This window comes from Plecotus auritus, assembly GCF_963455305.1.
Source record: "Plecotus auritus genome assembly, chromosome: 10".
In the NCBI taxonomy this organism is placed as follows: Eukaryota; Metazoa; Chordata; class Mammalia; order Chiroptera; family Vespertilionidae; genus Plecotus; species Plecotus auritus.
The window spans coordinates 46,502,008-46,517,824 of record NC_137785.1 but is presented as its reverse complement, the minus strand read 5'-3'; the positions used below and the strand labels follow the sequence as shown (position 1 = coordinate 46,517,824).

Here is a 15,817-nt window from a genome sequence, read left to right as displayed (position 1 = left end):
GAGGTCAACATTTGATTCAAGGGATAATCCATTTGTACAAGAGATGCACCTTGTATCTGGGAGCCATGATTCACTTCTGCGCAGTAACCATGAAAGCACCCTATCTATTAAAACAATAGAGCCCTGGCCTGGTAGCTCAGTTGGTTAGGGCATCATTCTAATACGTGGGTTCAATTCTTGGTCAGGGCACATACAAGAAGCAGCCAGTGAATGCATAAGTAAGTGAAACAACAAATCCATGTTTTTCTCTCTCCCTCTCCCCCTAAAATCAATAAATAAATTTTTAAAAAAGGGAAAATATTTTTGGAATTATAATGTCTAGAAGTCTATAAGTTGCTTCTTGTTGCTGTTTTCCTTTCTTGGTAATACAGTATGAAGTAATAGGAATGGAGAGTGGTGATTTTCAAATTCTGCTCTTTGTGCCACCTCTATTGGACTCCTTTGGCATGTTTTCTGAAATGTATATTTCCTGGGCTTCCATTACTACTGAGTCATCATTTCTGGAGGTAGGACTTTGGAATTTGCATTTAAAGTAACCCAGGTAGCCAAGCACCAGATTTTTTGCTGAATGATATGTTGGTCTTTCATTGGGAAACATGGGAAACTTTTATTAATTCTCTTCTGTGAAAAGCACTGTCTGCCTTCTATAGGTCAAAGATTTAATTAGAGATGTCTCAGTTAAATTAAAACCGTTGAGGATTGGACCTTTTGTAATAAATATAGAAAAAGAAACCCTTTCAGCTCACCAAGTTCTGTAATAATTTAAAAGTCTCCAAATGTAGTTTGGCTCCTGCCTGGGTTAAACTGATTAAAGGCAGTGTTTTCAAGTATCTGTTTTCCTCATGAATGTTGTACCCAAAGGACAGTCTCCATTAAGAAGGGAGTCTGGCAGTTGAGTGGTTCCAGTCACACTGCTGTACTTCAGCAGATCAGGCAAGCCAAAAAGCCTTTTGGAAAAATTTCAAGACCACCTACAATAGGTTGTCATAGAGCTGTAGTTTAACCTGATTTCAGGCCCAGGAAGAAATTCTTGATCCTTCAGATTTATTTCTTATGGAGGTTTTAAATAGGCACTTCTGTGTCTAGGATGTAGGTGTCTCTCTAAAAAATTTTTTTCCTAGTTTATTCACCATGAAGAAATAGATGTAATGTTAATTTTATTAATACTTTCTTTTGGTTAAGAGTTTCTGAACCTCTATAAATAAGTCATTTTTAAAAAAAAATATATTTTATTGATATTTTACAGAGAGGAAGGGAGAGGGATAGAGAGCTAGAAACATCGATGAGAGAGAGAGAGAAACATCGATCAGCTGCCTCCTGCACACCTCCCACTGGGGATGTGCCCGCAACTAATGTACATGCCCTTGACCGGAATCGAACCCGGGACCCCTCAGTCCGCAGGCCGACGCTCTATCCACTGAGCCAAACCGGTTTTGGCTCTTTTTTTTTCTTCTATTTATTTTTTAATTTTTTTCCTTCCTCATTCTTTTTTTAAAAATTTCTTTATTGATTAAGGTATTACATATTTGTCCTTATTCCCCCATTTACCCCCACCTCCCATTCATGCCCTCACGCCCCTGTTGTCTGTGTCCATTGATTAGGCTTACATGCATGCATATAAGTCCTTTGGTTGATCTCTCCCCCTTACCTCCACCCTCCCCTACCTTCCCTGAGGTTTGACGTTCTGATTGATGTTTCTCTGTCTCTGGATCTATTTTTGTTCATCAGTTTATGTTGTTCATTATATTCCACAAATGAGTGAGATCATGTGTTACTTATCTTTCTCTGCCTGGCTTATTTCACTTAGCATAATGCTCTCCATCTCCATCCATGTTGTTGCAAATGGTAAGAACTCCTTCTTTTTTACCGCAGCGTAGTATTCCATTGTGTAGATGTACCACAGTTTTTTAATCCACTCATCTGCTGATGGGCACATAGGCTGTTGCCAAATCTTAGCTATGGTGAATTGTGCTGCTATGAACATAGGGGTGCATATATCCTTACTGCTTCGTGTTTCTAGTTTCCTGGGATATATTCCTAGAAGTGGGATCACTGGGTCAAATGGAGTTCCATTTTTAGTTTTTTGTGGAAACTCCATACTGTTCTCCACAGTGGCTGCACCAGTCTGCATTCCCACCAGCAGTGCACGAGGGTTCCTTTTTCTCCGCATCCTCACCAGCACTTGTCATTTGTTGATTTGTTGATAATAGCCATTCTGACAGGTGTGAGGTGGTACCGCATTGTTGTTTTGATTTGCATCTCTCTGATAATTAGTGACTTTGAGCAGGTTTTCATAAGTCTCTTGGACTTCCATCTGTCTTCTTTCGAAAAGTGTCTATTTAGATCAGTTGCCCATTTTTGATTGGGTTGTTTATCTTCTTTTTGCATGAGTTCCCTGTAAATGTTGGAGATTAAACCCTTATTGTTGATATCATTGGCAAATATGTTCTCCCATGCAGTGGGCTTTCTTGTTGTTTTATTGATGGTCTCCTTTGCTGTGCAAAAGCTTTTTATTTTGATGTAGTCCCATTTGTTTATTTTCTCTTTAGTTTCCATTGCCCTAGGAGCAGTATCAGTGAAGAAATTGCTTCGGCATATGTCAGAGATTTTTTCTGCCTGTGGATTCCTCTAGTATTTTTATGGTTTCTCATCGTATGTTTAAGTCCTTGATCCATTTTGAGTTTATTTTTGTGTATGGTGTAAGTTGGTGGTCTAGTTTCATTTTTTAGCATGTATCCAATTTTCCCAACACCATTTATTGAAGAGACTGTCTTGACTCCATTGTATGTTCATGCCTCCTTTGTCAAATATTAATTGAGCTTAGTGATTTGGGTCGATTTCTGGGTTCTCTATTCTATTCCATTGATTTATATGTCTGTTCTTGTGCCAGTACCAGGCAGTTTTGAGAACAGTGGCTTTGCAATACAGCTTGAAATCTGGTATTTTTCCTCATTCTTTTAAATAGATATTTATTATTTTCATAGACAAAAGTTTTAATGAAATGACATTTGCTGTAACAGGCTTTGAGCTGTTCTTTTAAAAAAACAAAATTGTCTCCATAAAGACTTAAACATTTTTTAAAGGATTTTTAAAATTAATTTTTAAACTTGTTTAACTTTTGAAATGCAGTAAATTTCACTTAATATTAGAAGCAATCCACACATTGGATTTAAAGGCATATACATTTTTTTTTCTCCCAGATGCTACTTACTTGTGTTATACATACAGTTTCTATTACGCATACATAACATATTATCCATACATAACAGTCATTTTACCTTCTCTTATGGGAGAAAAGGATACATTGTTTATGTAAAGTAGTTATTGGTTACGTTATACTAAAATTTTCCTTTTAAGAATTCTTGAGCCGAAACTGGTTTGGCTCAGTGGATGGAGCGTCGGCCTGCAGACTGAAGGGTCCCGGGTTCGATTCCGGTCAAGGGCATGTACCTTGGTTGCGGGCACATCCCCAGTGGGAGGTGTGCAGGAGGCAGCTGATCGATGTTTCTCTCTCATTGATGTTTCTAGCTCTCTATCCCTCTCCCTTCCTCTCTGTAAAATATCAATAAAATATATTTTTAAAAAAAAAAGAATTCTTGAATATTCCTATCATACTTACAACCTAATTTATTAAAGTTTGGAATGGGGAGGTAGATGTCCTGTAGATGAGAAGTGATTGCCATTTACCAAAGAATTTTGTCAGGTTACTTTGTTCCTGTTTTTGTCTAACATTTGTATTTTGTAACATAATCTTTTGAAATAAATCATAGAATGTAATGGCAAAATAACTTTTGAAAGACAAAATACCCTTTGCTGAGGGATCTCAAGGATTAATGTCTTCTTGTAGCCTTCTATTTAGAAATGATACGTAGTTTTGCAAAACAAGTTGTTAGAAGACAAGGTAACATTCATTTTAAATCCGCCCTCCAATGTTAATTTTTTCCCTCTTAGTTCTCTGTAGGAATCATTCTATGAGTGTTTTAATTTTAATTTTTTTTTCAGTAACGACATATATATTATATCACAGTGGGTTCTTGAGAGAGTTGTGTAGAAATCTGTTTTAGAGGATGTTTTTCATCCTTGAATTTTGCCCTTATCGACAGGGAAATATTTTTTCCTTGACTGGGCTGACTCTAGTGATATATACTCTGAAGACAGTAATTGTTAAACAGTATTCTCATCCAGAAAGAAATTTTAGTACACTAGAGGCCCAGTGCATGAAATTTGTGATGCCCGGCCTGCACCCTGTCACAGTCCGGGAGCCCTTGGGGGATGTCTGACTGCCGGCTTAGGTCCGCTCCCAGTAGGCCTAAGCCATTAGTCGGACATCCTTAGTGCTGCCACGGAGGCGGGAGAGACTCCTACCACCGCTGTTGTGCTCGCCAGCAGTGAGCCCGGCTTCTGGCTGAGCGGTGCTCCCCCTGTGGGAGTGCACTGACCACCAGGGAGCAGCTCCTGTGTTGAGCGTCTGCCCCCTGGTGGTCAGTGCGCGTCATAGTGAGCAACCGGTCATTCTGCCATTCGGTTGATTTGCATATTAGCCTTTTATTATATAGGATTAGAGCTTTCATGAGAAGGCTGTCCTCAAGATCCATACCACAGTTCTGTGTCATTGTTGGGATTATAAGTGGTGAAATCATATACTTTTGGTACTTAAACTTTTTACGTTGTAAGATGAACCTAGTACTAAAATTCATATAGTGATAGCTCATGGTAAAGTCCATTATATTAAAGGAGGAAAAATCCTCTCTAGTAGTGTCTGAGGCCAAAAGTTCCCGAGTTGTTTTTCATAGGTACAGGCCACATAGATACCAACGTGTTCTAAATAAAAAGCTATAAAAACTACCAGACCACCCAGACACTCATTAAATTTGCTGAAGGTGTCCTGTGGCTTAAAATCCACTTCTAATTTTAAATACTTAGAATCCTCTTGGAATAGCAAACACCCAATTGAGGAATTAAAACACAAACTTCTTATATATCTTATATTTCTTTTTTATTTAAACCCTTGAAAGTCTGAATATAAACTATTTAGGCTAAAGATACATGTATAATTCCCCTTCTGTATATTTTAATGCATTATAATCATAATTCTGGCACATCGTTTCCTATGTTTATGTCCTGGTGACAGAACACCATTTTTTAAGCATGTGTTCTTCTCCCATGTTAATTTCTGTTTATTTTGAACTAAAATCAGAGTAGACTTAAAGCAGTTTGGTTGTTTGGAAGTATATTCCAAACTCCTTGGAGAATTAAAAAAACATGCATATTGATTACTTAGTAAGTCTTTGGCTAGAACTCTGGATTTGATCTGTTCTCTTGTAACTAAAATCATATAGTACTGCAGTTACTACTTTCCATGCCAGATCCAGAGCAGTCCCTGTTCTCTTTTCCAAAGATCTTGCGTGTAAATGAAAATGCGGGCAAGAACATAACCAGCCAAAACACTCAAAGGGGTAAATTAAAGTCAGTCATAAACTGTAGGAATTTCACTTAAACATTCGTTAGATTCAGCGCAGAGCTTTGGAGTGGAAATCAGAATTGGGAAACTGTATAGAACGCCAGAAGGGTGGAGGTGAGGGAAGGTTTTGTGTTAATAGAACCTTCTTTTTTTTTTAATTTTGTAAATTTAAAAATAACTTGTTTTGTCTCTTTTCCAAACTTGGCTGAGGTACTTGGCTACTAAGAGCAGTGTCTTAAATAACTCTTTCATTATAGTTGATTAAAAGTGGAGTCACTGTAGTTTGGCATTTACTTGGCTGTCAGTATCTTAAAGAGAAAATATGCCTCTTTCTCTTTTCTCTAATGTTAGGGAAGTTGGTCTTTTTGACTCCAGGGAAGGGTTGATCTTTTTTTATTTTTTAAATTATTGGTTGATTTTTAGAGAGAGAGAGACTTTGATTTGTTGTACCACTTATTTATGCATTAATTGCTTGATTCTTATATGCTCTGACTGGAGAGCAAACCCACAACCGTGGCATATAGGGACAGCACTCTAACCAGCTGAACCACCCAGCCAGGGCAGGATGGATTGATTTTCAAACAGGGGTTGAAATATTTAGTTAAAAGACATATTTAAAATTTTATTATTGCTTATTAGAAACTTACAATTTCAGCATTATGGTTTGGTTCTCTTTCTCTCTTCTCTCAGTTTGTTTACTACACTAAGACTCACTCTAATTAGCACACATCTAAGGCTTTGGTTATAAAAGAGGCTAAAAGCATTGAAATCTAGAGAATCCATTTATATGAATTATATATATGGCTTTTAATGTGTTGCAGATTAAACATCATAATACATCTGTTACTCCATAGTGCTGTCATGTAAACCTTGCAAATCATCCCATTTTAAAAAAATACTAACTCTACAATTTTTGTTTTATAAATCATTGGTTTATATGTGGATAAAGCATAAAAGACCATGGACATTTTCTTGATGGAATTCAGTTATTTCTTGACTGCTATAGTGGAATATTTTTAAAAGGCAGCATTATAAATTAACCTGGTGCACACAACCATCATCACTACCACCACCTTCCAAATCTGTAAAACAGTTGTTGTATTTCTCAAAGATTGATCTGTGACATGTTTTAATTAGCCCAGTTTGTGCTATTCTAGTAGATATGACCCAGATAACTGTAATCATCTTAATAAGGGTCTTAGTGAAGTGTAGTAGTATATTAATATGGTTTATCTAAAAATTTTTACTGAAAGTTTTACTTGCCTATAGGCTAATTTCTTTCAGGTTTGGGGCATGTATTCATTTGCATGACTGTGTCTTGGACATATGAAATTAAAACTCATTTTATGGTCTGCTCTAAAGTATCTAGGCCAGTATGTAGATTTTTGAAAATCCTGGGAGAAGACTGATGTGGTTAAGCAGAGTTAATATTCTGTGTTCACACCCTGGAGTGTTTCTACATATTGGCAAAGATGATATTTTGGGCAGCAGTAGCCTATACTGGTGGGTTATTGTCCTCTGGCAGTAAGAGGGTCTTTTGTACTATACAGTTAATTAATAGAATCAATAACCTCATTCAATATTTACTTAAATTGAATTTAAAAAATTTAGTTACAGCTTTATTAAGATACTAGAGGCCCAGTGCACGAAATTCATGCAGCGGGGCTGGGAGAATTCCCTCAGCCCTGCCTGCACCCTCTCGCAGTACGGGACCCCTTGGGGGATGTCCAACTGACGTTCTGCTGTAATGGTCGCTTAGGCTTTTATTATATAGATAATTCAGATCCCATCCAATTAACCAGCATTTTGTTTTTAAGGGTTTTCAGTAAATTCACAGAGCTGTGCAACCATAATCACAGTCTATTTTGGAACATTTTCATCATTCCAAAAAGAAACCCTAAACCATGAGCAGTCATTTTCAATTTTTCTCCAACTCTTCTTTCCCTGAGCCCTAGGAAACTAGTGATCTGCTCTCTGCCTCTAAATTTGTTTATTTTGAACATTTCATACAAACGGACTTATATATATGTGGTATTTTGTATCTGGCTTCTTTCACTTAGCATAATGTTCTCAAGGTTCATCCATGCTGTACTAGTAGTATGAAGTGTACTTCATTTCTTTTTGTTGTCAAAATTTTGTTTTTAAGGTTATTTTGGTATTTTCTTTCCATTTACTTCATTCTTCCCCTTTTCATTATGAAATAAGCCCTAAGGTCTGTAATCATAATTATTATGATTTCAGAGCGTAAGCCAGTTCATTTCTGTAAGCCACAAAACAATCAACTCCATGCTATAGAGCAGTGGTCAGCAAACCACGGCTTGCGAGCCACATGCGGCTCTTTGGCCCCTTGAGTGTGGCTCTTCCACAAAATACCACGGCCTGGGCGAGTCTATTTTGAAGAAGTGGCGTTAGAAGAAGTTTAAGTTTAAAAAATTTGGCTCTCAAAAGAAATTTCAATCGTTGTACTGTTGATATTTGGCTCTGTTGACTAATGAGTTTGCCGACCACTGCTATAGAGCATTTCACAGTTAATCTATATATCACAAGGCAACTCTTTATTTTTTAAATACGTTTTCAGAATATTTAATCTTAGTTACTGCCAGTGGCAAGCCCTATTAAACCAGGTGTATCGCTGTGACTACAAATTGGTCCATTTCAATATAATTTTATCATTAGCATTTTTTTTTCATCTAAAGAATGTTTAGGTCATTTATTTATTATTTCATTAATGGTTCTTCACTAAGGAATACCAGTATATTATCAGAAATAGAATTCCCAGTACTCACATCGCATACAGATTTGTAGACATCAAATTGCATGAAAGGTGAAGTTCTGTTATTAGCTACAGAGTTTATATAGTTATGCAAGAAGATTTATGTACTCTGTGTTAATCTTCATTCTTTTTGTTTTGTCATTTTTAAATATGCATCTTCTTCAGGACCCTTCAAAAAATGACACATGCAGAAGGTTAGTATCCTTTTAATGCACTTCATTCTGCTCAATGTAATGTCTGGCAAGAGGTTCTTCCATAAATCTACATGTATGACGTAACCTAAGAATACTGTTTAACAGTTAATTCTTCTTTAGGCCAAAATTATTGCACATTCAGAAGTTCCTTAGCATTAGCAAAATTAATTTTTACAGTTTTAATCATTTTGAGTAATCTCAAAAGAAGCCTTGAGTAATTTTTAGATCAAGTTGGAATCACACTCAGTAAGAGGCTGTATGTGTGGACAAGTAACTACTATTGAGTCAAGCCCAGTCTCTGCAGCTCAGCTGTGCAACTTCCACTTAAAACATAATGTCACTTAATCCTCACAATCACTCTGTAAATAGGTACTATTATTACATTTTACAGAAGAAAAAATTATGTATTTCGGTCATATTTAGAAATTTGGGTTTTCTCAAAAGCTTGCTTACTTTGCACTAATATCAGTAATACAGCTCTGAAAGGTGTAAGTTTACCATTCCTTAAATGTTTCTACTTGAGATGACTGCAGAATCCTGGACTTGTAAAAACCTTTATGGAGATTACATAGCTCCCTGTTTTACCTTTCTTAGGTCACACTTAGAGCATTTCAGAGAAAGAGAGAGAGAGAAAATGTGCCCCACCCCCCATAAAAGTGTCATGTCTTTTTTTTTTTTTTTTTTTAAATATATTTTATTGATTTTTTTACAGAGAGGAAGGGAGAGGGATAGAGAGTTAGAAACATAGATGGGAGAGAAACACCGATCAGCCGCCTCCCGCACATCCCCCACTGGGGATGTGCCCGCAACCAAGGCACATGCCCTTGACCGGAATTGAACCCGGGACCCTTCAGTCCGCAGGCCGACGCTCTATCCACTGAGCCAAACCGGTTTCGGCTGTCATGTCTTTTTTATTTGAGGTGATGGACAGAGTATTAGAAAAGTGCTAACTTGAAGGCAACGTAAATTTAGCTTCCTTAATATTAAGGACTTATGCTTAATAAAGAATTTGAAGGCCATAAACTTTCAATAGACCAGTGGTTCTCAATCTTTCTAATGCCACGACCCTTTAATACAGTTCCTCATGTTGTGGTGACCCCCAACCATAAAATTATTTTCGTTGCTACTTCATAACTGTAATTTTGCTACTCTTATGAATCGTAATGTAAATATCTGTGTTTTCTGATGGTCTTAGGAGACCCCCACAGGTTGAGAACCGCTGCTGTAGAACCTAAGACCATCGGAAAACACAGATATTTACATTACGATTCATTAACAGTAGCAAAATTACAGTTATGAAGTAGCAACGAAAATAATTTTATGGTTGGGGGTCACCACAACATGAGGAACTGTATTAAAGGGTCGTGGCATTAGAAAGATTGAGAACCGCTGCAATAAACTTATGCTACAGATAAAGCTAAGGATTATTATGCAGAATACATAAAGAATTTCTACAAATCAATTAAAAAGTAACTTAGTAGAATATGAGGGAAAAACAACTTAAGGACCTTAAGAAGAAGAAACACAAATATAAGCACATGAAAGAAAGATTTAATTTTACTTATCATCAGAGAGGTGCAAATTAACCCATTGGGTATATTTCATACTTACCAGATGGGCAAACATTTAAAATTTTAGAAATCAAAGGAATTGTTTAGGAAGTAGATCACCAAGATTCTTAGGCTCTTCTTCTTTTTTTAAAAAAATAGATTTTACTGATTTTTTACAGAGAGGAAGGGAGAGAGTGAGTTAGAAACATTGATGAGAGAGAAACATCAATCAGCTGCCTCCTGCACACCCCCTCCTGGGGATGTGCCCGCAACCAAGGTACATGCCCTTGACCGGAATTGAACCTGGGACCATTGAGTCCGCAGGCCGACGCTCTATCCACTGAGCCAAACCAGTTAGGGCCTTAGGCTCTTCTTAGCGGAATATAAATGGGCACAATCACTTTGAAAAATAGTTTGGCATTATCTATTAAATTTGACTATGAATAACTATTGACACACCAATTCCATTTCTAGGGATGTATTCAAGAGAAATGTATGCACAAGTATACCAGGAAACATGTACAGGAATGTTCACTGCATTATTCAAGATCTTAAAATATGGGAAATAATGAAAATAACCATTACTAAAATGAATGAATTCATTCTGGTATATTCATACAGTGGTTATCACTTGGTCTTTTGTACTGACAAATTTCTCTTCATTGTTTTCTCAACAATCCTTGTTTTTAAAAAATTCTTTTTGAAACAAAGCTACCTGGTTGATATGCTAACCTTGTCCAGAGCAGCTTTTGCCATACTTAAATGTACAAAGTGCTAGGCATGTTTAGGCAAAGAGAATACTTTTTATTATTGAACCTAAGCTGGTTTTATTGGCTTCAAAATCTTTAAGTAGACAGGCAGCCAGGTCATTTGGGTCATGGAATTGCACCTTTAAACCAGCAGTGCTAATAAGCTCTATTAGAGAAGAAGAATTATTTTGAGGAGAATGATGACTGTTCTGAAACTCCTAAGGAAAATCTCTTATATGACTTTATTAGAACTAGTAACATGTTCAATGTGTGTGTGTGTGTGTTTTGTAATTATTAGTGTCCAAAGTGTGTGTGTGTGTGTGTGTGTGTGTGTGTGTGTGTTAGTGTCCAAACTTAACTAGAAATTAAGAGGATGGGTTTGGAATCAGACTGCTTTACTAATTTCACTTTGTGATTTTGGGTGCAAAACTTGTATTTCCTATGTAAAAATGAGACTAATAGTAGAACCTATGTCATAGGGTTGTGAGGATTAAATTTACATGTGAGGCAGTTATTGCCAATAGTTGTATTAGATGTTAATGCTTCTAAATTTATAATTATATACATATAAAATGTGGCTTTTTTTTTCCTGTTTTTAAAGTGTTAAATGTAGAATATGTGAAAAACAAAGCACAAAGAAGAAAAATTTAAACTACCATAATCCTATAACCCAAAAGAACCATTATATGACTGTAAAAACAGAACCCACATATTTGTTCTTCTCCAACTACTGTGTGATAAAAGCAGTTAAAATTCCCAAAGTAAATTAGAACTCTTTTACTCATATAAATATTAAAATGTGAATGTTGAAAGATAGTGAATGTTTGGTATAAAATGTTCATGACATTGTTGCTTTTCCCCCCAACTTCTAGTTGCTGGTCATACTGGATTTTCCCCATCATAGGCGCCATTCTTTTAGGTTTTCTGTACCGTTACTACTACCCATCAGAAAGCAAATCCTCCTGAGGAGGCCTTGTCGAAGTCTGGAAAGCAGATCCACTTGGGAGTGGAAGCTAGAGACTTACTTGGAGGCTGCAGCGGTGCCCTGTTCTGAAATCCTTCCAGTTGCATTCTTCCCCCTTGGAGCCTAGACGGTTGGCTACGCATCCACCTCAGAGCTGGGGACAGTGTCCTTCTTTCTCAGAGCCTTACTCCCGAAGCACCTGCTCATTGTTCGGTGTCCTGGCCAACGTTTCCTGTCTTCACTGGTTTTCACGAGCATCTTTATATTTCAAAGTTTTCTGTTAATAACTGCAGTCCATGTGCCCTAGCGATATTGCCCTTTGGTAAAAATGCCTGCTTTCCAGTACTTTGCACATTAGATATTCTTAACACAGCAGTATACTCTACTTTTGAAGCTTTTCTTTTTCCATTTTTCTTTTAAGTAAATATTGTTATTTTAAAATTCAACTCTATTTCATTGTTTGTCAAAAGGGATTTAATTCATGAAGTGAGTTGTGCATTTATAACTTAAAACACAGCTGCCAAAGGACCTTGGTCCTTGTTTATATTTGTTAAAACTAAAAAGAGCCTTGTGATCATCTCCCTCCCTCCTGAGCTAATGCAGCAGGTAGCTCTGGCCACCACCTGGTCCACTGTGTGGTGCTGAACAGAATTATGCTTTCTTCCCTTTCATTTCTTGGAGTGGAGAGAAACAGGGAAAGGGAGAGATAGATTGGAGTGATAGGGCGAATTCATAGCAATCTTCCCTCTGAAAAATATTGAAAAACGCTACTGTAGGACAGGAGTTGAGAAAAAGCACCAGACTTCATCCTTTACTTTGGTTTGGCACCAGTTTCTAGCCACCTTTCTTATTTTTCCTTTCCCTCAACCATCTTGGTAAAATATAAATTTGTAATTATCTCTGTAGAGCTTTGCCAGGGATTTTTACTGCTTTTTGGTTTATTGATTAGCAAATTTTTTATTTCCTGTTTTAATGAAAGTAAGAGACTCCAAATTATCAAAGGTACAGTATTTGATCTTCTGTTTGCCCAGTGAAGTAACGTCCATAGTCAAGTGGCAGTTGAAAGGGGGAGATGGTGACAAAAATGTTTTCCGTTTCATCTGCATTTTACTTCCATGGCTGCAATTTGTGGTTTTGTTGTTTTTCCATTAAGTTAAAAACTGGTAGGCTTTTTTTTCCCCTCTCAGATGAGTGTTTCATGAAGAGTAGATTATTACTGAGAATTACGTTATTGTTTCTCTTTGGTTCAGGAATTTCTTTGGCATATTTGCCTTTACATTTTTCCCCCTGTGGAAACACCTGAGGAGACAGCACACTATTTTCTGCCAGCCACTGGTGGTGGTGATTTTTCTCCCCATCTCTTGAGGATTACCCGTCTGCTGCTGAGCCATTGTCATATGCACCAGGGAGCAGCGCAGTTCAAGAAGGACCATGGGCACTGCTTGGTACCTCCTCCTGCTTCCTGCTTGCCAGGGATTTGACAAGACAGGAAACTGCCCAGCATAGTGTCTGCCCATGCAAACTATTTAAGAAAAAGTTCAACCCAGGTCTTGTATCCTGTGATTTAGCAATTGACTGAATCAGAATTCATCAAAATAATATTACCCAATTTTGCACAGTTGGATATGACACTATGGAGTTAATGTCTTGGGCTGACTTTTATATATCTTTTATGATATAGTCAAGCTTCTCTCGTTAGAAAATGTTTTGTATGTATTATAGATGCCTCTTTAAGACAATTTATTGAAAAAAATATTTATTATGTAGCAAAAGTGTTGGAACTACTGATGCTCCTTCATTTGAAGGCAAGGAAGGATTGCCTTGAATAAGAATTGGTATATAATTGGTATAAGTTGGATGATTGCACGGGACCACATTGGGGTAGAAGTAAAGAACAAAGGAGTATTGAGGAGTTGGAAAGGGAACATTCAAGCTAAAACTAAGCCGGAAGATAACTTGGATCAATCACAAGTGTGTTGGCAGTCTCCAAAAGTGAATGAAAAACATCTGGCTTATAAGAAACATTAAAAAAATGATAGTCTTAAGAAAATTGATGTTTTTTATATTTTTAGGTAAACACCAATGCAAAGGTATGTTTTTCTATTTCATATTAGTTGCCTTTTCCTATTTGTATCTGGACTCAGAGCCAGAGGAAAAGATTTTCAGACTTTGTCTCTACCATCTATGAAATTCATCCAATACCCAGGACTGCTTTTGAACTGCTAATGTGATGTCACTTTATATTATAAAAAACACACTTTGGGGTCAATTTACTATTCTTCTTCTGCCTACATAAACAGCCAAGGTGAAAGGTAGAATTTGTGTGAGAGTTTGCTAGAGGTTTTTCTAAACAATAAAGTAATACAGTATGTTCGCCAAATCCATCAAAAAGGACTTTTGTTTTAAGAGGTAGACTCGAATTCTCAAAACAGTCTCAACATTGGTAGGTCATGAAAACCCCTCTGGAGCAAGTGGGGCCTGCCCCTGTTGGCTGGCCGTGCCCCCTGGAACTGGTCTCGGGTGTTTGGTTGTTTATTCCCAAGGACGATTAGCTGCAGCTGCGTACCATACTGTACACATAATGGCTGGGGATCACAAAAAGTAGATGAGGAAAAATTGTGCCACCAAAATAGGGATGTCCCAGGTCTCCAAAATTTCCTGGCCCCCTGACTCTTAAGAATTTTGGTTTCCACATAACTTCTACATTTTTAAAGACAAGAAATATTGTGTTTAATTCTTAAGTGAGTACTTAAACAGAAACAAAAATCCATTAGAACCTATAATTTGAATCTATAAAGTTCTCTGAGCAGTCATAAATGCCTATGTTGTGAAAGAAGAGCGTTGTTGAGTTTATAGTCATTTAGTTCTGATGGGGAGCAATGAAAAATGCTTTTTACAGGCCAGGTATAACATTACCATGGTATCTCGTGCTTAAAATCTCAAGTGATAGCTATCTGGTTAAATTCCATTTTAGGAGATTAAAATGCAGAATGTTAATGTTTATTACTTCCTTCCCCAGGAGAAATGGGTCCAGACATGTCTTGTCTCAGCGAGAAATTGATTCCTTTTAAACCATCTCATTCAGTTGCCAAATATCACAAAAGTAATGGGGAGTTTGGTCACATTGGGCTGTTGTGCTCTGAAAGAGCCCAGTTTGGAATTTGGGCGGATCTCAGAGGGAAGTTCCAAGAAGCAGAGTGGTATTTAAGTCACCTACCCTACATCTAGCCTCTCACTCCTGAGTTTTAGGAGCTGCTTTTTGCCTGCATCTATAGTCTACGTTTGCTATTTTGACAAAACATTGTTACGATTATTTGACTTCCTTTTTACTTCACCCTCGACTGTGAACGAGTAATATTTAACATTCCTTTTGTGTATTCAATAATGGGGTTTGTTTACCTATTTTATTTCAACATATTTTGAACAAAGATCTTTGTCTTTCTCTGTTGGAATGTGCACACAGTGAATGTTTGTTAGAACTACACACAATAAAGATACTGTTTGCCTCTTTTTGCCCTGACTACGGTTATTTAAAAAAACATGCACACACAACTCTTTTGAAAGTAGAAGTGCTCGCTTTGTGGTCTTCAGGTGTTCCAGAGGAAAAGAATTGGAGAAGGATGAAAGTCCCCGTTTCTGTGCTAATGCTGTGTTTAGTGCCATGTGGTGGGGAGCCCTGCGGCTCAGGATTTCTGCTGCAGCTCTTTCCTTCAAGTGAGTGGCTCGTTGGATACTCATGAGGCAAAGATCAATACTTGCTGTATTGATGGGTGGGAAGGGGCCACCAGGTAGACACGTTGGGAGTTCTGTTTCTACTGAAACCATCTGCAAAAGAGAAGCCGGTACAAGGTAATAAGATTTTGTTATCTGCAATGCCAGTCTTTAAAATGATTGTTTTTCTTGGCAATAGCTAAACTGTTGGGGAAAATTAAACACCAACATTGAAGTTCTAGTGATTGTTTAATAAAACAAGGGAAATAAACCATTTTTCTCATTACTTTTAAAACCTACTGGTAGCCTTGTAACATTACTAATGAGACAGTTCACGAGGGCTTCGTTACTTCACCGTCACATGAATTGGGGATTGCTAATAGGAAAGCATAGTCCATTCTTACTAGCTTTTGAA

General features: G+C 37.2%; 1 protein-coding gene across 2 annotated transcripts in view; it reads left to right on the top strand.

Moving 5' to 3' along the window:
* Nucleotides 1-15,201, top strand: part of CYB5B (cytochrome b5 type B) — a 32,670-nt gene extending 17,469 nt beyond the window's left edge. For both annotated transcript variants that reach the window (XM_080645827.1, XM_080645828.1), the window contains 2 exons: nucleotides 8,400-8,428; nucleotides 11,600-15,201. In XM_080645827.1, the coding sequence (XP_080501953.1) occupies nucleotides 8,400-8,428; nucleotides 11,600-11,693 (123 nt within the window). In that variant the 3' untranslated portion in view covers nucleotides 11,694-15,201. The remainder of the gene's footprint in view (nucleotides 1-8,399; nucleotides 8,429-11,599) is intronic.
* The last annotated feature ends 616 nt before the right edge of the window (nucleotides 15,202-15,817 follow it).